This window comes from Stegostoma tigrinum, chromosome 4 (genome assembly GCF_030684315.1).
Source record: "Stegostoma tigrinum isolate sSteTig4 chromosome 4, sSteTig4.hap1, whole genome shotgun sequence".
Taxonomy (NCBI): Eukaryota; Metazoa; Chordata; class Chondrichthyes; order Orectolobiformes; family Stegostomatidae; genus Stegostoma; species Stegostoma tigrinum.
The window spans coordinates 39,208,517-39,231,978 of NC_081357.1; the positions used below are offsets into that span (position 1 = coordinate 39,208,517).

General features: G+C 41.6%; 1 protein-coding gene across 1 annotated transcript; it reads right to left on the minus strand.

Annotated features, from left to right (window-relative positions):
* Positions 1–11: 11 nt before the first annotated feature.
* LOC125452175 (gap junction beta-7 protein-like) lies at positions 12–21,467 on the minus strand. Its single transcript, XM_048530255.2, has 3 exons — positions 21,349–21,467; positions 17,333–17,406; positions 12–1,879 (listed from the first exon to the last, which is right to left on the minus strand). The coding sequence occupies exon 3, from the start codon at positions 1,851–1,853 to the stop codon at positions 1,095–1,097; it is 759 nt and encodes a 252-aa protein (XP_048386212.1). The 5' UTR covers positions 1,854–1,879; positions 17,333–17,406; positions 21,349–21,467; the 3' UTR covers positions 12–1,094.
* Positions 21,468–23,462: the final 1,995 nt, after the last annotated feature.

Here is a 23,462-nt window from a genome sequence, read left to right on the forward strand (position 1 = left end):
TATCTTGGATTCTCCAGCATCTGCAGTTCCCATTATCACTGATACAATTCAGGGTTTTTTAATGTGTTTTTATGAATGGAAGTCTTTTCACGTACAGTGAAATAATTGTTTATGATTGATTGCATTTTCTCATGTACTACGTAACAGTCAGGATACAATTCGGATTAACTTTACCAGGGTAAAATAAACAATACAAATTACAGTCATTGTCAGAAAGTAAGACGAAAGGACGGAGAAGTAAAATCTCTGCATGCTTACAACCCTCACATCTTTACGCCAGAACACGTAAATTATGTTCCCATAATTCTGCCTGGCTGACAGTAAATACTGTCTGTGCAATAGCTCTTGTGTCTTTGTAAATGACTTCCTCAACTGTGCACCCACTTTCACGATTACCCAAAAACGCAACAGCTATTTTTTTTTCATCAAAATGAATAAGTGGTCATTTTCACCTTAGGATCAACTTGCCAAGTTTACACAATTTGTAGATGTACTCGGGAGGAGATCTTTTTTACTAAAGATATAATCTTTTACAAAGGTATAACTGACTTTTGTAATTAATATGGCAACCGTGTGTTCTGTGCTGACCCATGTGTCCTGCACTCAATTGTACAAAGCTTGGTTCAAAATTATATGTAATTAAGGCATGTTGAAGTTAGTATTCTACACATCCACAATCTTTTCAGTAAAAATTTTAAACATTCTTCAAAGATTCCTCGGCAGTAGCTCCATAAATCAAATAAAAGCAAAATATTGCAGGTGCTGAAGATTTAAAGTAAAAGTAGAAAGTGCTGGAGAAGTTCAGCAAGGTTGGCAGTAACGGTGGAGAGAGAAAAATAGAGTTAACACTTCGAGTCCAACATGACTGTGAAAGTTCGGGAAAGCGTTTTTAGATTTGAAACGTTAACTCGGTTTCTCTCTCCACAGATGCTGCCAGACCTGCTGAGTTTCTCTGGCATTCTCTGTCTTTGTTAATGCAATAATTCATGTTTGGTTTATTTCTTTAAATAACAGGTAACTGTCCACCAAAGTCTCTTGCTCTAAAGCCAGCTTTCATTCGCAATATCAGAGATTGTCTTGCTGTTGCTCTGATTTTACAAAGTGCACATACTTACAGAAGACCTCAAAGTGCCATTTTTAAGTCCTTTTCGTTGAGGCTGATTCGTTTCTAAAGGACGGCATCCACATTTCAATCGTTTTGCCTGCTTCACAGATCTCTTTTCACACCAATCTCTGCAATGTTTTAAGATTAGGTAGCTCATCTCACAAATGTTTAGCAGTATGCACAGAACCGAGGAGGCAACCATGCAGTAGAGGAAGATGGTCTTTTCTGTTGGCCGACTGACAAAACAATCCACCACATTAGGGCAAGGTTTGATCTCACACTTCAAAAGGTGAGGAATAATGAAGCCATCGTACATCCATGCCAGCACAAACAGGAAACTGAACTCAACTCCTGTTTTGAACACTAGGCTAAAGAAATAGGTCCACCACAGACCTCCATCTATGTTCCCTTTGTCTTTGTACAGCTTTTTTTTGTACTTCTTCTCTCGGTGTTCCCTGTAACCTACATGCATGACAACCAGAAGAGAAGGGGTAGAAACCAAGATAAGTTGCAGTGCCCAAAGTCTTGAGTGCGACACTGGAAAGAAGTGGTCGAAACATACATTTTCACAACCAACTTGCCTTGAGTTGCAGGTAAACTCCTTCTGTTCATCATTCCAGACACGTTCTGCAGCCACCACATAGATAAGGACTCGGAATACGAACATAACACTCAACCAGATTCTCCCCACAACAGTGGAGTATTTATTCACTCCGCTCAAAACATCACGGAGTAAACTCCAGCTCATGGCTCCTCAATAACTTGATGATGAATCTACAGAATAGAGAAAAGAAATTTGAAATTAATGCACTGGATGAGTTATAGTTATTTTAATCAATCTTATCAGACTTGCATGACACATCTCTGGGGCAGCTGGGCCTTGAACCTAGCCCACTCAGCCCAGGCTTAGGGAGTCTACCACTGCACCCCAAGGGACATCGCCACAATTTGCACTGTCTTAGTTTAATGGCAGCACTTATTTATGTAGAGCATCTAATGAAATAAATCTCCCCAAGAACCCACACAGAAGTGTTGTAATACTCGCATAAAGGAGTATTGGGCAGTGGACCAAAGCATTGAGAACACAAGAGATAGGAGCAGGTGTAGGCCATTCAGCCTTTCAAGTCTGACCTACCATTCATTAGGATCATGGCCAAGGCTCAACTCTCCTTTCACCAGCTCTTCATTGCCCACAACTCCCCCAGATTTCAAAAATCTATCTACCTTCTTTTTAAATACTTTCAGTGATCCAATCTCTGGGGTAGAGAATTCCAGATGTTCTCTGGCTTCTGTGCAACATTCCCTCTAAGCTGCTTAGAGGCAGCTGCTCTGATATTCTGCACCCAACAGTCAGCAGTGGCATGCTGATCCTGTGGTTGATATCCAGTTCCAGAAGCCATGCTTGGACCCCTGAGAACCCATGCAGCTGTTAAGGAAAATTAGAGGGAATGCCATCTCTGGGAGAAGAAAATCCTTTATAAATCTCTATAAGGTCACCCCTCAACCTCCTGTGCTCCAGCGAATAAAGGTCCCAGCCTAACCAGTCTCTCCTTATAAGTCAAACCTTCCATTCCCAGACACATCCAGGGAATCTGTTTTGACCCCTTAAACCATTAATTCCTTCGTGGTTTACCTAAGGATTATTTGTGCAAATTTTGAGGGCTGTTCCCCTGGTTTTCCATGGTAAGTTGTGAGGGTTTTCCAATCTGCAATTCTGGTGGGCAAGGTTCAGTGCTAGCAGCTGAAACTCAAAAACATCTGCCCTGATTCCAACCATTTTGAATACTATCTCAGTCCTTTATCTGTCCATCTTAATTTGAGTGCCTTTTCCTTTCGAACTCAGTATTGAAGATCAAAGTTGTGATATGAAGGTGATATGTAAAATCATAGCAAGGCAACAGTTGGAGTATTGATTACAGTTTTGGTCTACACGTTACAGGAAGAAGGTGAAGGCAATGGAGGGAGAGTATAGTACAGACTTTCTTCAATCAGGAAGGGCCTCCTCAGAGAGCTGCTGGCCAATCAGACACTGACAGGCCTCCAAATCAGGAGCAGTGGCTACAGCCAGTACTGTACTGCTCCTTCACCTGAGATCGTCACTGCATCCCTAGAGAGAGAAAAGAGTGTATGGGATATGCTGGAAGGAAAGGAGGTACCAGCTAAAAGGGTAGGAAGGCTGTGGCCAAACAACTGAGGGCTGAGGGGAACCCATCTTAGAAAGCCCAGGAGCCTGATAAGAAGGGACAGCTGTAACCTCTCTCCCCACTGCAGCCTGTCTCCATCCCCCACCGCTTGCTACAGTGTTCTAGTGAAGACCAGCGCAAGCTGGAGGAACAACACCTCATTTTCCGCTTGGGGACCCTACAGCCCGCTGGACTCAATATCGAGTTCAATAATTTTAGGGCCTAAACTCACCCATGTCCCAGCCCCCACCCCACACACCAGGCCTTGTCACCACATAGCCTGCCACTACACACCCCCTGTTATTAGTCACTAACGGTCCCCATTAACAACTATTCACCCTCCCAGCCTGATCGTTAGCAACTCCTTTGTTTGTCCAACTGTCTTTCTCTCTCTTTGGGGTCTATCCTATCATTTACTCCCTACCCCACCCACCTCCCTATTTTCTGCATATAAACTGACAATTTCCCAGCCACCATCAGCTCTGAAGAAGGGTGACTGGACTGAAATGTTAAGTCTGTTTTCTCCTCCACAGATGCTACCAGACCTGCTGAGCTTTTCCAGCAACTTCAGTTTTTGTTCCTGATTTACAGCATCCACCATTCTTTAGGTTTTTATTATTATTGTAGATCCTACATTTTAAAGAGATTAATATACAGTGGTTTAATTGAGAGTTCCAAACAAAAATGCAAATATATTTTTGATTTAGTCTAATATAGGATTCCTTAGTCAAGATAATAAAGTGTGAAGTTGGATGAACACAGCAGGCCATCAGCATCTCAGGAGCTTTTGTGCTCCTGAGATGCTGCTTGGCCTGCTGTGTTCATCCAGCTTCACACTTTATTATCTTGGATTCTCCAGCATCTGCAGTTCCCATTATCCCTTCCTTAGTCAAGCTTGTTTTTTGTAAATTGATACTGCATTTTAAATTAATTAATTACACAGATGTATTTTGTTGTGGCTTATGATGGAAGTTGCTTTGCATTGATAAATTTATACAGACTCTGTAAATAGAAAAAGCTGGTTTTGGTAGTCAAATTTTAATTCAATGCAGAGTTTGTTGACATAGGTCTGCAGCAATATCAAGCAAATACATCATTCAATTTCATTGCATTCTCTTTTCATATGTTTCATTAATACACCCAAAGTCAAATCAGAGACAAATTACATCTTTCCCTACGATGAATATTAAACATAAATGTTGAAGAATGAAATATTGAACATGCAATTTTTTAACCAGGCAGAATTGGCAAATTCTGTGTAAATCACCTCACTGTAACCAAGGAACTCCTTCATGATCAACAACATATTCAGTTGTTCTTTTTCCATCTAACACCTGCTTCATTCTGTCAGCAGTCGTGCTGTTGAATTTGTCAGTTTAAGATCCCAGTAATTATACAACAATTGTTACTGCCATCGAAGCTCCAGGCTCCTGAGCAACCATGATCTGTCAGTAATATGATGAGTTTAGCTCATAAGCAATTGTTTATGGTGTACAAATGTTTATCGTGGGTTTGTACAGCATTTCACTTGATAATTTGTGTCCTTGTTTAGGCTTAAATTTACTCTGCATTTAAGTTTAATCAATAAAGTAAAATTTTAGTCTGGCTCCTGTCTAGTTTAGTGACATTACTGTTTTTTTTTCTGAGATGGTGATCAGGACTGTTCAAGGAGAGGACATCAGTAATGTGGAATTGGTCAGTCTCCCACATCTGCGTGCCAGCACCAGGTACCCGTGAGCTAGGAATAATACAAAAAATCTTTGTTGGTATGGAGAAGGTTCTAGAAGGCAGGAACATAGACACAGGAGGAAATAACCTCTACACCCTCCAGACTCACTTCATTTATCCCTAAGCATTTATTTTTCAATTCATTTGGCCAGCTCATCTCAGCTTTTGGCTTAAAAAAGGTCATCCCAGGATCAAATGCAAAGTGAGCTATGGGAGTGGTCAGGGTGGATTAGTGGCCAGATTGTGGGCACATTGTGAGGGAGCTGTGCATTTTCTGTGGTCAGTCGTCATTGGTAGAATAGGAGCAATGGGTGTGTCAGTCCACATTAAACTAAGTGACCTATTAGTTTGAGTGAAACTTTATAACTATGCATTACAGTTGCAAGAAGATTACAGCTGAGATAATCTGCTCCTCAGTACAGACTAGAAGGCTGAGTACAATCATTACAACAATCACCAACAACATCACCCAAGCCTGCCCATCCAAACAAAACAAAATACAGCAGATGGTGGAAATCTGAAGGAACTAAGTGAAAGCTCCAAACCAAGGAATATGCATGCACATCACTGTTAAAGTGTCATGTTGTGTGCAGTTAAGAAATAAAACAGACAATAAAATATGTCACTGCAATATTCATGCCATTGTCTTCTTTAGGGAATGGATAAATCACAAGCATTTAACCGAATGAATGAAATGCTTCTAGAGGCAACAGCAACAAACTCCAACATGGAAAAGGACAACCCACAAGGACACAAAAACAGAAAGTGCTAGAGAAGCTCAGCAGGTTTGGCAGCATCTCGAGAGAGAGTGAGAAACAGGGCTAATGTATCAAATTCAGTAACCTTCTTCTGAAGCCAAAAGGACTCTTGGTATCTTCCTGCGAGGCCCTTGTGGTAGAAACTACCACTCAAGGATTGGCCTCTTCAGCCAGCAGCAAAGGTGCAACCAAAAGGTGCATGTATATCATTATTCACAGGTGGAAGGATACCTGAATCACTGAAGTCGTTTGGAACCACTTGAACCAGCACTGACCAGTCTATTGCAACCAAATGTTGGGTGTTGTATAGGGTAAGCAGCCGATATAATTTTCTTGCTTTGTATGTTCCATCTATGCTTTACACAAATGTAATCGATTCTCCGAAGTTTTACTTTGTTAGGTATTCCCTCCTTGTCTGCATTCACAATGTCGGAATTTCAACATTGTTGCACTGAGCCCAGCTATAGTACTGTGAGGTTTTATGCCTTCCCATCGCCAACAATGAAGGGAGAGTAGGGAGCATGGAATAAGGGTAAAAATGGCATTTCATTTTTCTAGTTTCGAAGTTTTATTTTAAGGAGTGGATTTCCTTGATCCTGTAATGTATACCATTATGTTGCCCTTGCGCCCTTTCTCAAAGAATTTTGTGTATCTTTTCATTGTGAAAACTGCTTGAGGGTTTGCTATTTTTACTCCACCTTTTTCCTCCTGTTTATTCAAATTCCACCTGATTGACTAGGCAGTTCCGTGTCAATAGTGTGTGGGGTTTTTATACCATGACGTGGATAATTGTAAGTCGGTTTGAACCTGAAATCCATTTCATAGACAGGGTGTGATTCATATTGGCCAAGAGGCATGGAATATTTATTAAACTTCTCTCTCAGAAGGTGGAGCCAGACAAACCCAAGCCATTGGAGATAAAACTCTGACCGTGTTGATTTGTGTGTCTCACCCAGCTGCAGGATGTATTTAGAAACAGCAATAAAGAAGAGTATGTCTGGAAGCCCAGCTGAATTAGGGATGGTAAATTGGGAATCCCCGAAGCTCTGGTCAAAACCACCACTGGGAAGTCAGGCAGTGTCAGTGCAGGTAGGGGATTCCGAATGTGCCTCAAGATTGAGGTGCCATCATAAAAACACGAAAAGTAACTTAAAATACACTGTGATAATGGGAACTGCAGATGCTGGAGAATCCAAGCTAACAAAGTGTGCAGCTGGATGAACACAGCAGGCCAAGCAGCATCTCAGGAGTGGGATCATCAGACCCTTCATCACCCTCTCAGATGAAGGGTCTAGGCCCAAAATGTCAGCTTTTGTGCTCCTGAGATGCTGCTTAGCCTGCTGTGTTCATCCAGCTCCACACTTTGTTATCTTAAAATATACTGTGGCCACCAATGCCAATGTCATCAATGTGCGGGGAGAGCCCCTGTAACAGAGGGTTCTGAGGCTGTGGTGCCTGTGGCACTGCCACTCCGGGAGGAGTCAGGGGAAAATTAAAGGAGCCCTGAAGGTTCCCCTGTCTGCCATTGGTAGACCTGTAGGGTTTGGTCTTAGTGGGTCACCTGTCCACTGCCAGTACATTTCCTATGGCATTATCAGTTTGTCCCTAAGTGGGTTCTTCATTGTTACAGTTTAACTACTTGCCGCTGCCAGGTCCCATTCTAGTCTCAGCAAAATTACCAGGTGGTGGGAACATATGGGGTGGAGGTTGGGAGACTAGGGGTGGAAGAATGTGGTGACAGCAAACTGACATCGACCTGTCTGATTTCTCTCTAGATCCTGTTCCTAACCTCATCTCACAGCTGCGATAGCTCCACCCAGAATTTCTGTTGCCTGCAGCTGGACACATTGACTTTATTAGCAGTGTAGTCGTCAAAGCAACAAGTCTGCTTTTAACTTCTGCAAAATTAGATCGGTACAGGCTACTGAAAGAGGGGAAAGATGCCAGAGAAACAAAGACAATTTTACACATCTTTGGGACCAAGGATTTAAGTAAGATGCCAAGAAGCAAAATTAATGCTGGGCATTAGTGATTATAGTTATTTTTAACATTATTTATTGAGGAGGAGGTCATTATAATCCTATAAGTCTGTTTTTGTGTGATGTAGTGCTCTGCCACATATTCTTTCTACTGCTGCTGTTGGGATGAGAACATAAACATAAGAACTAGGAGCAGGAGTAGGCCATCTGGCCCCTCAAGCCTGCCCCACCATTTAATAAGATCATGGCTGATCTTTTTGAGACTCAGGTCCACTTACCCGCCCACTCACCATAACCCTTAATTCCTTTACTATTCAAAAATTTATCTCACCTTGCCTTAAAAACATTCAGCGAGGTAGCTTCACCTGCTTCACTGGGCAGGGAATTCCACAGGTTCACAACCCTTTGGGTGAACAAGTCCCCCTGACCTCAGACCTACATCTGCTTCCCTTTATTTTGAGGCGGTGCCCTCTGGTACTAGTTTCATCTGCTAGCGGAAACAACCTCCCTGCCTCCACCTTATCTATTCCCTTCATAATCTTATATGTTTCTATAAGATCTCCCTTCATTCTTCTGAATTCCAATGCGTATAAGCCCAGTCTACTCAGTCTGTCCTCATAATCCAACCCTCTCAACTCTGGAATCAACCAAGTGAATCTCCTCTGCATCCCCTCCAGTGCTAGTATATCTCTTCTCGAGTAAGGAGATCAAAACTGCGCACAGTACTCCAGTTGTGGCCTCACCAGGACCCTATACAGCTGCAGTATAGCCTCCCAGTTTTTAAACTCATTCCCTCAAGCAATGACCAACAAAATTCCATTTGCCTTTTTAATTACTTGCTGCACCTGCAGTCCCACCTTCAACTATTCATGCACAAAGACACCCAAATCCCTTTGCACAGCAGCATGCTGCAATTTTTTACCATTTAAAACATAGTCCATGTTGCTGTTATTCCTACCAAAATGAACGACCGCACACTTATCAACATTGTACTCCATCTGCCAGACCTTTGCCCACTCACTTAGACTATCCATATCCCTTTGCAGACTTTCAGTGTCTTCTGCACACTTTGCGCTACCACTCACCTTAGTGTCATCTGCAAGTTTTGACACACCACACTTAGCCCCCAACTCCAAATCATCTATGTAAATTGTAAACAATTGCAGTCCCAACACTGATCCCTGAGGCACACCACTAGCCACTGACTGCCAACCAGAAAAAAACCCATTTACCCCTACACTTTGCTTTCTACTGGTCAACCAATCCTCTATCCATGCCAATACAGTACCTGTAATACTGTGCAACTTTATCTTATGTAGCAGCCTTTGGTGTGGCACCTTGTCAAATGCCTTCTGGAAATCCAGATACACCACATCCACAGGTTCCCCATTGTCCACCATGCAAGTAACGTCCTCAAAGAATTCCACCAAATTAGTTAAACATGACCTACCCTTTCTGAACCCATGCTGGGTGTTCCCAATGGGACAATTTATATCAGATGTCTTGCTATTTCTTCCTTAATGATAGATTCAAGCATTTTCCCCACTACTGAAGTTAAGCTAACTGGCCTATAGTTACCTGCTTTTTGTCTACTTCCTTTTTTAAACAGTGGCGTCACATTTGCTGTTTTCCAATCTGCGGGAAACACCCCAGAGTCCAGTGAATTTTGGTAAATAATTACTAGTTCATTTGCAATTTCCCCTATCACCTCTTTTAGTATCCTGGGATGCATTTCATCAGGGCCAGGAGACTTGTCTACCTTTAGGCCCATTAGCTTGCCCAACACTGCCTCCTTAGTGAGAATGATAGTTTTTTGGCCCTCACCTGCTATAACCTTCTTGCTATTAGTTTTCGGCATGTTATTTGTGTCTTCCTCTGTGAAGACCGACACGAAATAACTGTTTAATGTCTCAGCTATTTCCTCATTCCCAGTTAGTAAATTGGCCTTCTCATCCTCTAAAGGACCAATGTTTACCTTCGCCACTCTTTTACGATTTACACATTTATAGAAACTTTTGCTGCCTGTTTTTATATTCTAAGCTAGTTTAAGCTCATAATCTATCTTACTTTTCTTTATAAATTTTTTGTGGCTTTCTGTTGGCCTTTAAAGATTTCCCAGCCTACTAGTTTCCCACTACTCTTTGCTTTTTTGTGTGTGTGTCTTTTCAATCTGATACTTTCCTTTATTTCCTTAGACATCCATGGCTGGCACTCTCTTTTCCCATGGTTCTTCTTTATCACTGGAATATACTTCTGCTGAGCACTGTGGAAAATTGTTTTGAAAGTCCTCCACTGCTCCTGAATTGACCCACCCAAAAAAGGGTTTTGCTCCCTTTCAACCTTAGCTCACTCCTGCCTCATTCCTTCATAGTCTCCTTTGTTTAAGCACAGAACAGAGGTACTGGATTTAACCTTCTCACGCTCCATCTGTATTTTAAATTTGACCATACTGTGATTGCTCCTTCCAAGAGGATCCCTAACTGTAAATCATTAATTATTCCTGTTTCATCACACAGGACTAGATCTAGGATAGCTTGCTCCCTCGTAGGTTCCATTACATATTGTTCAGGGCAAGGCATTTAATTTTAGGTAACTCTGCAAGTTCTTTCCTACCTACAGTGAAGAACACCTCTGCCTTTGAGTGATGGGACAATTTCCTGATACCTATTTCAGTTCAAGAGCATTGATGAAGCTTTGGGCTGTGAGAGAAAGGATTAAATTAAGTTACTTTGAGAAATGATGAAAATATTGCTACATTTGTTGTTTTAGCATCACCCCCTCTTTTCTGTCTTTGGTTACAATTTGTAACAAATTCTTTGGTCATGACACATCCCTTCTTCTGATTTCACTACCCTTTGGTATAGTTCTAAATATATTTGCCAGAATCAGCACTGAACAAACAGTGAACTTTGCTAAAATTATTACTCCAAATAGAACAAGAGCAAACCAACACAAAACTCAGAGAGGTGTGTGCTGCCAGCAGCAAAACAAATTAAACCACCCACTGTCTGCATTAAACATACCAATATAGGTTATTACTTTTCTCCAGAGACTGTGACACATCATTCAAATCCATTTCATTAACAATAATCACAGACAAGAAGGTTTGGTTACTGTTCTCGCTGGATTCATTGCTGAAAGCGAAGTAGCACATTCCCTTCATAACTTTAATTGAAACTGGTTTTAACTTGCAAAACAGCAGGCTCCACAAACACAGGTCCAGAACCAGATTTCTCCAAATAACTATTTGATAGCTGCTTATGTGGGAATTAGTTAACTTAGTTGGCTGGATGATTGCTCTATTTCAAAGTAATGCTAATAGTGTTCAATTCCTGCACCAGCTGAGGTTACCAGGAAAGAGTTTCCTTCTCAACCTCTTCTCTTGCCTGAGGTTTGGTGACCCTCAGGTTAAACCAATATTAGTGTCTCTCACTCTCTCTCTCTCTCTCTCTCAGAGGAAGAAGGGTCACTGGACACGAAGCATTAACTCTGTTTTGTCTCCTAGATGTTGCCATGGTGCTGAGTTTTCCAGTAAATTCTGTTTTTATTCGAGAATTTCAGCACCTGTACAATGGGCCAGACACATTAACTCTGCTTTCTCTCCCCAGATGCTGCCAGATTTGCTGAGTTTTTCCAGCGATTTCTGTTTTTGCTTATATTGCTGACTTGCAGCATCTGCAGTTTTTTTTTGGTTTCATGTGTACAGCCATTTTGGAGCTCAAAAGGCATACATAGCAATCTGAAAATGGGCTCAGAGATCCTAATGACTTAGCTATTTTGTTTTCTTTTGTACAATGTTAACTAATGAGATACTTGGCAGCCATTGATTGATGACCCTCTCTAATCGTTTAGAAGCTTCCGTTAATGACAGACTCTGATGCTTGCTGCAAAGCCCAGAAGGAAATTAGTACAGTGTGATAGGCAGTGGTAGTGTACTAATGAGTTGGTGCACCACCTTGGGAACAGGTATCCTGGCCATAAGCACAAGGCAAGTTCCTATTAGTGTGTTGAGCTACATTGGAGCCAATGTGAACTCTCTGGGCAGTAAAGTTCCTTGCCCCAGATAATAGCTATGTACATTTTGGCATCAAAAATAGTTTTTCCAAGTACCTGTGATACCTATTCAATTCTACTTTATTCTCTCCTCCATTTGCCTCCCTGCCTCCATTTACATTATATCTTTCCTAAATTTGTAGCCCACCTGTGAGGGAGATGTGTAACTTTGAGAATGAAATGAATTTTGATTTTTTTTCATTATTAAAGGAATCCCATTTAATCTGGTTAATGAACAGATGGGGCAGGGCCATTAATGCCAAGTTCAAGAAAGAGGGCACCAGCTGCAACAGGCAGAGCAGACTCGATGGGCTGAATGGCCTAATTTCTGTTCCTATGTCTTATGGTCTTAATTAGATCAGCATATGTTTTTGGCACTTCGTGAAGTGAGTGTTTGATCAGCACAGCACAAATTGTGGATTAGAGTCATATCTGCCAAACACCTAATATCTTATCCAGTCAGAGAAGTAGCTGGATCAGCAACAAAACTACATGGGATTTTGGAATAGTAACAGTGAGATTAAAAGGAAGAGTGAGAGTGGAGTGCGTTCACTGTTTGCTCAATGTTGGGGAAACAAAGTGTAGACTGGGTGACCACTTCGCACATAGTTGCATTCCATCCACAAAAAAGACCCTAAGCTTCCAGTTGCCTGCCATTTAAACACGCCAGCATGTTCACTGGCCAACATCTCTGTCTCAGGCTTGCTGCAGTGCTCCAGCGAAGCTCAGTGCAAGCTGGAAGAACAGCACTTTATTTTCCACTTGGGGACCCTGCAGCCTTCAGGACTCAATACTGAGTTCAATAACTTTAGGGCTTGAACTCTCCCATGTCCTTACCCTAACCCCCATACCAGGCCTTGTTATCACATGATCTGCTATTACACATAACCTATTGTTAGCTACTAACAGCCCCCATTAATACCTTTGTGAGTAGGAAAGGTTTGGAGGGATATGCGTCAGGAACAGGCAGGGGGGGACTAGTTTAGTTGACGATTGTGTTCAGCACGGACTGATTGGACTGAAGGGTCTGTTTCGGTGTTGTATAATACTATGACGTTATGATTTTTTTCACCCTCCTAGCCAGATCATTGTCCACTCTTTTGTCTATCCAACTGATTTTCTCTCTCTTTGGGCTTTATCCCCACTTGTTATTTATTCCTTACCCCCACCCTATCTTATGCATATAAACCAACATTTTTCTAGCTACCATCAATTCTGAGGAAGAGTGATTTGACCCAAACTGTTAACTCTGATTTCCCTCCACAAATGTTGTGAGACTGCTGAGTTTTTCCAGCAATTTCTTTTCTCTCTCTCTGATTTCCAGCATCTGCGGTTCTTTCATTTTTTTTTTAGTGAGAGTGAAGGATTCCCAGAAGCAGACAGGCCAGAGCAGGCGCTAGGTGGGACTGAGGCATGGCAGTAGGGAGACTAAAAGGAGCAGTGACAGCAGAAAAGTCCCAGAAAAAGACTGGCATGTGTTGGTGGTGAGACCACAGAGCAGTGAGAGCAGAGAGTGCCAGGCCAGTGGGTGAACTATTTGAGAGTCAGCAGCAGCGACAGTGAAGAAAATATTTTTCTGATCTATACTTAAGCAGGTGTAATTGTTAAATAAAGGCAACAGTCCATCTTCTCTTTAGTTAAGGTATATGCACTGTGAAAAATCCTGGATGCTCCTAAGCAGGCTGACTGACCCTGTGTTCAGGTGCCTCAGGTTGCAGCCACAAAGACTTGGGAGTCGTGGAGCTATACAGCAACTGAGCGCACTCCAGCACATTCATGAGGCTGAGAGGTTTGAGGACAGCACTTTAAAGGATGTTGTCATCCTGCAACTAAAGGAAGAGCAGGCAGAGAGAGATTGGGTGACCATCAGACAGAGGAAGAGGATCAAGCAGGTAGTGAGGGAGCTCCCAAGTGCATCTCACTTGGAAACAAGTTTCACCATTGGAAAACAGTGAGAGTTGGGGTGAGGGGAGAGGGAATCACAATATTGATTAAGAAACTAATTATAACTGTGAGGGGGGATAATATCTTCGAAAAATTACCAAATGAGGCCATATGGGTACATATAAAACACAAAAGGAACAAGTAATACTCAGGGAGAGACAAAGAGATAGAGACAAGAAAAGATGTAATCAAACTTCAGAGAAGTGTAATCTTATTAAGGCATTAATAAAATTGGTTTTAACCAGCTAAATACAGATTAATTTTTGTAGGGACGAGACAAAATTTGTAAATTACATCAAGAAGAACTTTTTTTTCAGTACGTAGAAAGCCTAATTAAGGAAGGAGCAGTTCTGGACCTTATGTTAGGAGGTGAAAAGTTAATCAGCAGGTGAGAACTTTGGAGATAGTGACTGTAACTCAGTTAGACTTAGGATAATTATGGAAAAGGATAAGAATGAGTTGGGAAAAAAGTTCAAAACAGAGGAAAGGCTAATGTTAATAAGAAAAGATACAATTTGGTCCAAGAGGGCTGGGAACCAGAAAAGGTTGTGTTTCAGTACTGCTAAGTTCTCTCATGGAAGTTTGTTCATGGACATAAAAGCCCACAGGACTCAATGCAAAATGACATGTTGAATTCAAAGATACCTAAGAGGGAGGAGGCAGAGAATAATTAATCTTTTGGGGTTTATGATCAATAGGTTTGCAATTAACATGAGAATTAGTGTGGTGGTAATAGTGAGGAAGATTTCCATAAACTGTAGAAGGATACCAACATAACAGTCAGGTGAACAGAGCAATGGCAAATGGAAGTCAACTCAGAAAAGTGTGAGTTAATGCATTTGGGATGGTTAACAAGGCAAGGACTACAGTATGATGGTAGGACCCCACAAAGGGTTTTGGCATGCATATCCACAGATTCCTAAGGAAGCAGAGCAAGTGGATAGCATAGTTAAGAAAGTCAATGCCAAACTTGCATTTGTTAGCTAAGGATAAAATACAAGAGCAGGGAGGTTATGTGGCATTGTACAAACTACTAGTTAGGCAACTATTAGAGTAGTGTGTGCAGTTATAGTCATAGAGATATACAACATGGAAACAGATCCATTGGTCCAACCAGTCCATTCCAACCAGATACCCTGAATAAATCTAGTCCCATTTACCAGCATTTGCCTCATATCCCTCAGAATCCTTCCTATTCATATACCCATCCAGATGCTTTTTTAAATGTTGTAATTGTACCAGCCTGCATCACTTCTTCTGGCAGCTCATTCCATACATGCACCACCCTAATCCAACCCCTAACCCTAACCTTAACCCTAAGCCTAACCCTATCACAGTTCTGGTCACTGTGTTTTAGGAAGGATGTAATTGTACCAGAGAGGGTATGGAGGTGATTCACCAGGATATTGCCTGGGTTGGAGGGTCTGAGCTAGAAGGAACAATTGGATAGGATCAGGTTCTTTTCCTCGGAACAGCAAAGGTTGAGAAGGGACCTGTTCGTGTTGTGTAAGATTTTGATGGGGATAGATAGAATGGATAGGAAGACATGTTTTACCATTACAATAGGGGAAATAAGGTGGGTAGGGGTTGTATAGGTTTAAGGAAAGTGTTGGAATGCCAGAAGAGAGTATAGGAGAAACCATTTTCATGCACTTGGCTGGTGGGAGTCTAAAACTCACTGCCTGGTAGAGTCAGAAAATTTAAGCAGTTTTTAAATATTAATTTCCTTTGCTGTGGCCTCTAGGGGTACAGGTCAAGAACTAGTAAATAGGATAAGTTTAATCAAATACTTATTAATCCGTTTGGACGCATGGGGCCATTTGGTCTCTGCCTGTGTTGTAAATATGTATAGGTTTTTGAGCAAGTCCTTGACCACTGGACCTTTTGAAGATATCATTATAGAAATTCAATGTTATCCAATTTTCAGCATGTCTGCTCCATTTTGAATATCAAATGAAGGGATAGAGTCCCAAAACCAGGGATAGGCAAACACTTTCTATATCAAAGTGGTGCTATGAAGGGGTAGCTGACCTCAATTTTCCATGCTGTGTAATTAAGCAAAAAGAAGTTCACAAAGGCAGAGTTTTGCAACAAGGTCAAAGTAGGCAAATACATGATAGACAGTCAGAATGAGGTAGACAAAATATGGTCAACTGGGCGTGCCAGTGGAAAAAACTGGAGCAGGATTCCAGGGAGTGATCAACATCTGAGAAGCAAGTATAACCTGCAGGCGATGGTCACAGTACAGGTTAATTTCCCATACCCAAAAATGAGGCCTGGGGAGGTAACTGTGCCCACGCATGTGATGGTATAGCCATACGGTGACCTTCGACTTCTACTGGAAACCGCAATGAAACTGCAATACTGTCTGAGAACTGCTGTTACCAGTTTCACAGGGTGTGGTTCAAATTGGTTTTCAGGAAAAATGTTGACAGCAGGATCATTTCATGTTACAACGGCTGATCTATCCGATGACATGTTGGTATACGGCTCTCCTATGCACAGTCCCTCAAATTTCCAAGATGCTCATGAACAAAATAACATGATACCATTGAAGCTCACTCCGGCCCGATCATACTCCAGGGTAGGATGTTTCAAACTGATCCTCCCATGTTCGGTTTAAAGTACAGAGAGTCGTAGCTTAATCTGGGAATTTAACTTTATGATCCTTGGAAAGAGAAAAATGAAGATAATCCACTTGTAAAAGGGACAAAAATGAGAGGGTACAGATTTAACAAGACCTGCAAAAGCAGCAACGGTGATGTGAGGAAAACTTTTTCAGTAAGCCAGTAGATGTGGTTTGAAATGCACTGCCTGGAAATGCCATGGAGGCAGATTGAACTGGGGCATTCAAGAAGACATTGGATAGTTATTTGGGTAGAAATATTTGTAAGGTTATAGAGACAAAGCAGGACATTAACACTAGATAATAATATTAGTTTGAGCAGCCATTGCAGGTCAAATGGTTTTCTTCCGTGCCATACTAATTCCGTGATTTTATGATGATCGTGCCTGCTTGTTTGTACAGTTATGTCATGTTATTGATAATAGTCAATTGGTCATCAGCAATTTATTTATTCATTCATGGGATGTGAATGCCACTGGCTAGCATGCAGCATTTATTGCCCATTCCCAATTTCCCAAAGGGCATTTAAGAGTCAACTACATTGCTTTGGGTCTGGAGTCACATGTAGACCAGAGCGGGTATGGATGGCAGTTTCCTTCCCCAAAGAATAGCATATATACTTTCTCCAGATCTTATTTATTGTATTCTGCCATATTACCTGGTTCTCTGGATTATTATAACAAAATGTGGAGCTGGATGAACACAGCAGACCAAGCAGCATCTCAGGAGCATCTCAGGTGCTCCTGAGATGCTGCTTGGCCTGCTGTGTTCATCCAGCTCCATACTTTGTTATCTTGGATTCTCCAGCATCTGCAGTTCCCATTATCTCTGGATTATTAGTTAGTCTTAACACCATGAGACCATCACGCCTTGTCAACTTTAGTTTATTTAAAAAAGTAAAATTCATTGGAAGTATGAATTGGACATTGAAATGAAGTCCTTAAGAAGGGTAATACCTGAAACGGTGACTGATCCTTTCCTCCAGATGCTGCCTGGCCTGCTGTGTTCTTCCAGCCTCTTGTTTTCTTACCTTGTAACAAAGAAATTGATTTCTTACAGCTTACAAACTCAAAGCGGACGAACTGACAGGCAGACTTGCAACATCGTATACCTGCCACACACAGAATCCTTAAGTGTAAACTCTCTTAAAGGCAATGTAAACGTATAATATCCCTTTCCTTTCCAAAAGAAAGTTTAATTGTTTCCAATAACAAGTCAGCCGAAAATAAAATGTAAACACTTTTCTAATCAACCTGCTCGGGAATATTATCATAAACCTCCAGAGCAGGTTGAGTTTGAACCTGGGCCTCCTGATTCAGAAGTAGGGACACTATCACTGTACCACAAGAACTCTTGATAAGTGCCTAAAATGTAAAGGTAATTTGCTGATACATTCAGATTTTGGGATGGTGACTTCAGAGGAGTTGTCAAGGCTTTTGTTCGCATTTGTCATTCCTGAACATACTTATCATGGTGCAGCGCAGTCAAAATTTGTTCCAGATCCACTGACCGTTCCTCAAGCTGTAATTGAATGGCTCAAATTTGTTTGAATTTACTGCTCCTTAAGAACTGCCAGCTCATTTTGAAGCTTGTGGATTTACATCTTGTATTCTTTTAATCGCATCAGCGTTTTATCTTTCTATTGGTCCAGTACTTTTTTTCCTTCATAACTGCCTCTCATTACTATCCCGTCTCTTCAACTAATTTTTTTTCTTATTGTTTTCTTACAAGCTTGGTCCTCTTCCATTTGCCTCCACTTCAGTAATTGTTTAGCTTCCATTCTGAGGAAGGATCACCTGACCCGAAATGTTAACTCAGATTTTTTCTTCACAGATGCTGCCAAACCTGCTGAGTTTTTCCAGCAACTTCCATTTTTGTTCCTGATTTACAGCATCCACAGTGCTTTCATGTTTTATTGTTTAGCTTCCTCCGTACTCTGCTTGAGCTCTTTCATTAGCGTATCATGACTGACATTTATTTCTGAAAGAACATGTCTTATGAATGATTTGCGGCTCCTTGTTCTGTGCACTATGTATCGCTACCTGGTTTTGCAGGTCTGTCATTTTATTCAGCATTGCTTTGAGCTCAGTACAGTTTTGTACCTGCTCCTGCTAAACCTGTTCTCTTTTATGTGCATGTCATTCTTTATGAACTCAGCTGAGGTATGGTCTAAAGACCTCCTCACCCCAGAGATGATATTCTCAAGTCCAGAACTAATAATTTAGTCTTTTCCTCTTGAAATCTAACTTTTCTGTCCTCAGTAGATTGCTGAGATTTTTGCTCCACTAATTCTGAAGAAAGTGAAGTGCCTGTTCTTCATCCATATTTAGCTCTGTAAGTTTTTCTTAAATAACCTGTTGTACTTTCATTTGCGTCTCCAATGTCTGTCAGGTTCAATGAATAGTGACTAGTGTTAGGTCACAACATACTAGTATACCTGCAATTACTAGCCCTGCAGTGTTTGTGATGTAGACCATCTGTGACATCCAGTCAGATGGCTTGTACTTGCCATCCAGCACTCGATCCTGCATGATGAACTGGTGAACTGTTAAATGCCGAAAGATTTACATTTGTAGGTTTTGTCATGTCAGTGGGTAATTCACAAAGGCAGTATATTAGTGCTGGCCCCTTTTGTCAATCTTCACCAATATAATAAGTAATTATCAGCTTTCTGAGAACAGGTCATTTCATTTGTAAACACTTTAGATGGAATGATGATGTTAATGTTTTCCATGAGGTTGGCAGTGTGAAACATATGTTCATTATTTATGTCTCATGGTAAGATTCTAACTTGTTGGGCACTTCATGCATATACCATTTGCCTCTGGCAGGATATCACGAATGGTTTTTACTGTAGCTTGAATATACTCCTTGTGAGAGCAATCTGCTTGGGTCGGTGCATGGCCCTTTGCTACATCAAACTTTGTTCTTGTGCACTGTCTGTGCTAATGGCCTTTTCTACCACATGGAATCTTAGAAACACTTGCAAAATTGATTGAAAGCCACACATTTTCCTGGTCCATACAGATTGGCACACCTTATACATGTCTTGCTATGTTTGGATGTTCTAGTGATTTGCCATTTGTTGAATTTGTAGTTAGGACCTGTAAATCTCATCAACTTGGGAGGATTGATTCATTCTTATGTCCATCCCTCAGTGGCCCTGCAATGCTGTAAGTCTTTAGTTTGTCTAGCAAATTATTTAGAAATACATCCTTAGGGACTGGTGCAATCACCGGCTTAACAATTCCGTTTATGAGCACCTCCATCTGAAAAACCACATTGTGAGCCCTTTTATTCATACCTGCACATCAAGTTGGAAATGGATTACATGGGTTTCTGTCTTAATGACATGAATTCTGTTTGATGAAAGTTTAACCTGATTCCAATTTGGTCTTCAAATAATAATCTATGTCTTTTGGGACTCATTCCGCTTTCCAGATGTTAATCCTAAAATGTTAAATCTGTGTAGACCTCTTCCCCATTACTTAGCATATCTTAATGGCTTGCTTTTCTACTTCAGCACATTGGAATCTAGAAACCAAGCTTTGAACACAATTTTGAATTCTGTTAGAATGTCTGCTGTGTCCCAATTTAAACTAGGAGATTAGCATGATTAACACAATGTTTTAGACTGCTGTTCAGAACATCATGTTGATAATAGTGGTTTAATTGCTTATGAGGGATTGATTATCTCCCTTTAGTTATATTAGCCTATCTAAAACAGTAAAACATATTCCCAGTTATGAAGCAAATAGTACAGCAAACCAACTGATTTCTGTGATACACGCATCTTGTAAAGCCATAACAGAATAAATGGCAAGCATAGTCACAACATTGTAAAAATTGAGTCCTTAAAGATGAATGCTCTTAAAGACATGGTACACGTACATCACAGTTTGCTGCACAGTGCCATTGATTCTGTCTGAGGTTACCAGGCAAGCCTGAAGCCGCCACGCTCTGCCTCCCAGCCCCTTGCCAAATACCTCTGTGAGTTACGTTGCCTTACAATATGGAAAAGTGCCAAACAGATCAATAAGGATCCAGGTTTGATCCCTGGTTTGTGCTGAGTTAGCTAATCTGCCACAATGGATCTCAGAACTCCTGGACTGAGGTGGGATTGGGGGGAAGATGGTAGTGGATTGTGAGGCATTAGATTTAGTCAGGTACCGTCTCTTGCTCTCCATCAACGAGGAAAAGAGAGGACTATGGACACTAAGTGAAGACAGGACTATGCTCCACATTGATAAAACACCTGCAGTCCCTGGATAGCTTTAAATATTAAGAGGGAGACTGCTTGTTAAAGAACGTTGAAATGTCAGCATTCAATAACCAAGAGTTATGAGTGGATTATATTAGATTTAAAAACTAACTACAGTGTACGGTAGACTTTTTGTAGTTCGAATGCCTTCAAATTGAACCTAAAATTAACACTGAGTACTAACATCACTGACATTGTGAGATAAGTTCTGATGCTGCCCAATTCCCTTTTATGAGATCACTACTGGGAAAGTATGGCATTAATTCCCCATTTGAATAATTCAATTCAAATCGTAAGTCAATTCAGTGTTGTACTTTTACTATTGCAGAACTGCATTACCAATTATTCAAACCACTTTTATCTGCCATTATTGTGTGAAATGTTACCCCAGAAATGATCAAAAATCATCAACTCTGTAAGGTAGCCAAAGGCACACAAACGTTAAAGGTTTGCAAAAATGGCAATTGTCATGTTTTGTGTTTCCCTATTTTATTTACAGAATGTTAGTTTTACCATGTAATTAGTTGGAATCACTATCAATGGATCTTGACTTGATGAAAACTTAAAATAAAACATGAATCAAATTTTCACTCTCTTTCCACATTATGACCTGAACGTTCGAAATATACTATAACGCAAATAAGCTATCACACCTTAAGCTCCAATTAAACTATTCCTTTGAAATAAAACACACAAAAAGAGAGGATTTACCTTGTAACAGCTGACAGCACAATCTTCTCCAGATTAACTCCTCTCTCAAGTTAATTATATAGACTGTAAAATGATTTTCTCTGTACATCAAGCAAACTGGAAGTGCTCAATACGTTCTGTTTCACTGCATATTGAAAGTGATTTCTGTTTGTTCTTCCCTCATTGTGATCTCAGCAGATGTAACCTGAGCTTGCACAGTTCCAGTTTGCCTGGATCCAATCCTTCAAACTGGAACCACCCATAGCTACCATGGTTTCTGTTTTTTGAAACATTGAACTACACAAGCAATAGATTCAGTCACACACGATAGACACCTTTCAAAAAAAAACTAGTTCAACTAATTCAGAGATAATGAGAACTGCAGATGCTAGAGAATCCAAGATAATAAAGTGTGAAGGTGGATGAACACAGCAGACCAAGCAGCATCTCAGGAGCACAAAAGCTGACGTTTCGGGCCTAGACCCTTCATCAGAGAGGGCGGAGAATCCAAGATAATAAAGTGTGAAGCTGGATGAACACAACAGGCCAAGCAGCATCTCAGGGGCACAAAAGCTGACATTTCGGGCCTAGACCCTTCATCAGAGAGGGGGATGGGGGTGAGGGTTCTGGAATAAATAAGGAGAGGGGGGAGGCGGACCAAAGATGGAGAGAAAAGAAGATAGCTGGAGAGGTGGGGAGGGGATAGGTCAGTCCAGGGAAGATGGACAGGTCAAGGAGGTGGGATGAGGTTAGTAGGTAGGAGATGGAGGTGCGGCTTGGGGTGGGCGGAGGGGATGGGTGAGAGGAAGAACAGGTTAGGGAGGCAGAGACAGGCTGGACTGGTTTTGGGATGCAGTGGGTGCAGGGGAAGAGCTGGGCTGGTTGTGTGGTGCAGTGGGGGGAGGGGACGAACTGGGCTGGTTTTGGGATGCGGTGGGGGAAGGGGAGATTTTGAAGGAGGTGAAGTCCACATTGATACCATTGGGCTGCTGGGTTCCCAAGTGGAATATGAGTTGCTGTTCCTGCAACCTTCGGGTGGCATCATTGTGGCACTGCAGGTGGCCCATGAGGGACATATCATCTAAAGAATGGGAGGGGGAGTGGAAATGGTTTGCGACTGGGAGGTGCAGTTGTTTATTGCGATCCGAGCGGAGGTGTTCCGCAAAGCGGTCCCCAAGCCTCCGCTTGGTTTCCCCAATGTAGAGGAAGCCACACCGGGTACAATGGATGCAGTCTACCACATTGGCAGATGTGCAGGTGAACCTCTGCTTAATATGGAAAGTCATCTTGGGGCCTGGGATAGGAGTGTGGGAGGAGGTGTGGGGGCAAGTGTAGCATTTCCTGTGGTTGCAGGGTCTTAGGCCCGAAACGTCAGCTTTTGTGGTCCTGAGATGCTGCTTGGCCTGCTGTGTTCATCCAGCTTCACACTTTATTATCTTAGTTCAACTAATTATTCTCCTGAAGATCTAATGTTGTCTCCCAATATTGATGACTCTTCCACTATTTTACGAAGCATCTGTTTTATTAAATGGGAATTATTCCAGCAGCTTTTGTTCCTGCTGCAATACCGCGAACCTTAGTAACTGTCCAGCTTGACGTATCTGTCTTGTGACAAGCAGCCCTCAAGTAAACCATGGTGTGAGGTATAAGGGCACATCTCAAGGTTACAGCACCCATCTTGAGAGCTATCTAGCCAGAAGGTGCTTCCTGCTTTCAAGCTCAGTGGGAAAATAACTTTAACAACGACCTACCTTCTGGTGATGACTAGAGATCTGGTGTAAACAATGATGGACTGAATGACCTCCTGCTGTGCTGTAATGATGCTGCAATCCTGTGATTGCCACCATCCCAACAACAGCTAACTGAAGCACGCCTGGCCCAATTCAGCACCAACAAGTCTTGACAACAAGTTCATGAGCAGTTATTAGGTCCTTTCTTAGCAGACAAGGGTTCAACATCAGTTGACCTTAGCTTGACCTCAGCTGGCCATGACAGCTGGAAATTGTGCATGGTCAGTATAGCTTTGGATTTACTTCAGGTGTCTTTGAGATGAGTGGCAATGTGAAATTTGTCATCCAGTCTCTATCCTTAAATGAACTAATGTTGTAACCCTCAGGCCATTAAAGCTGTTTGCA

Bases quoted from the DNA above. Each gene is read 5' to 3' on its own strand.
- LOC125452175 (XM_048530255.2), bottom strand. From the start codon at position 1,853: ATGAGCTGGAGTTTACTCCGTGATGTTTTGAGCGGAGTGAATAAATAC.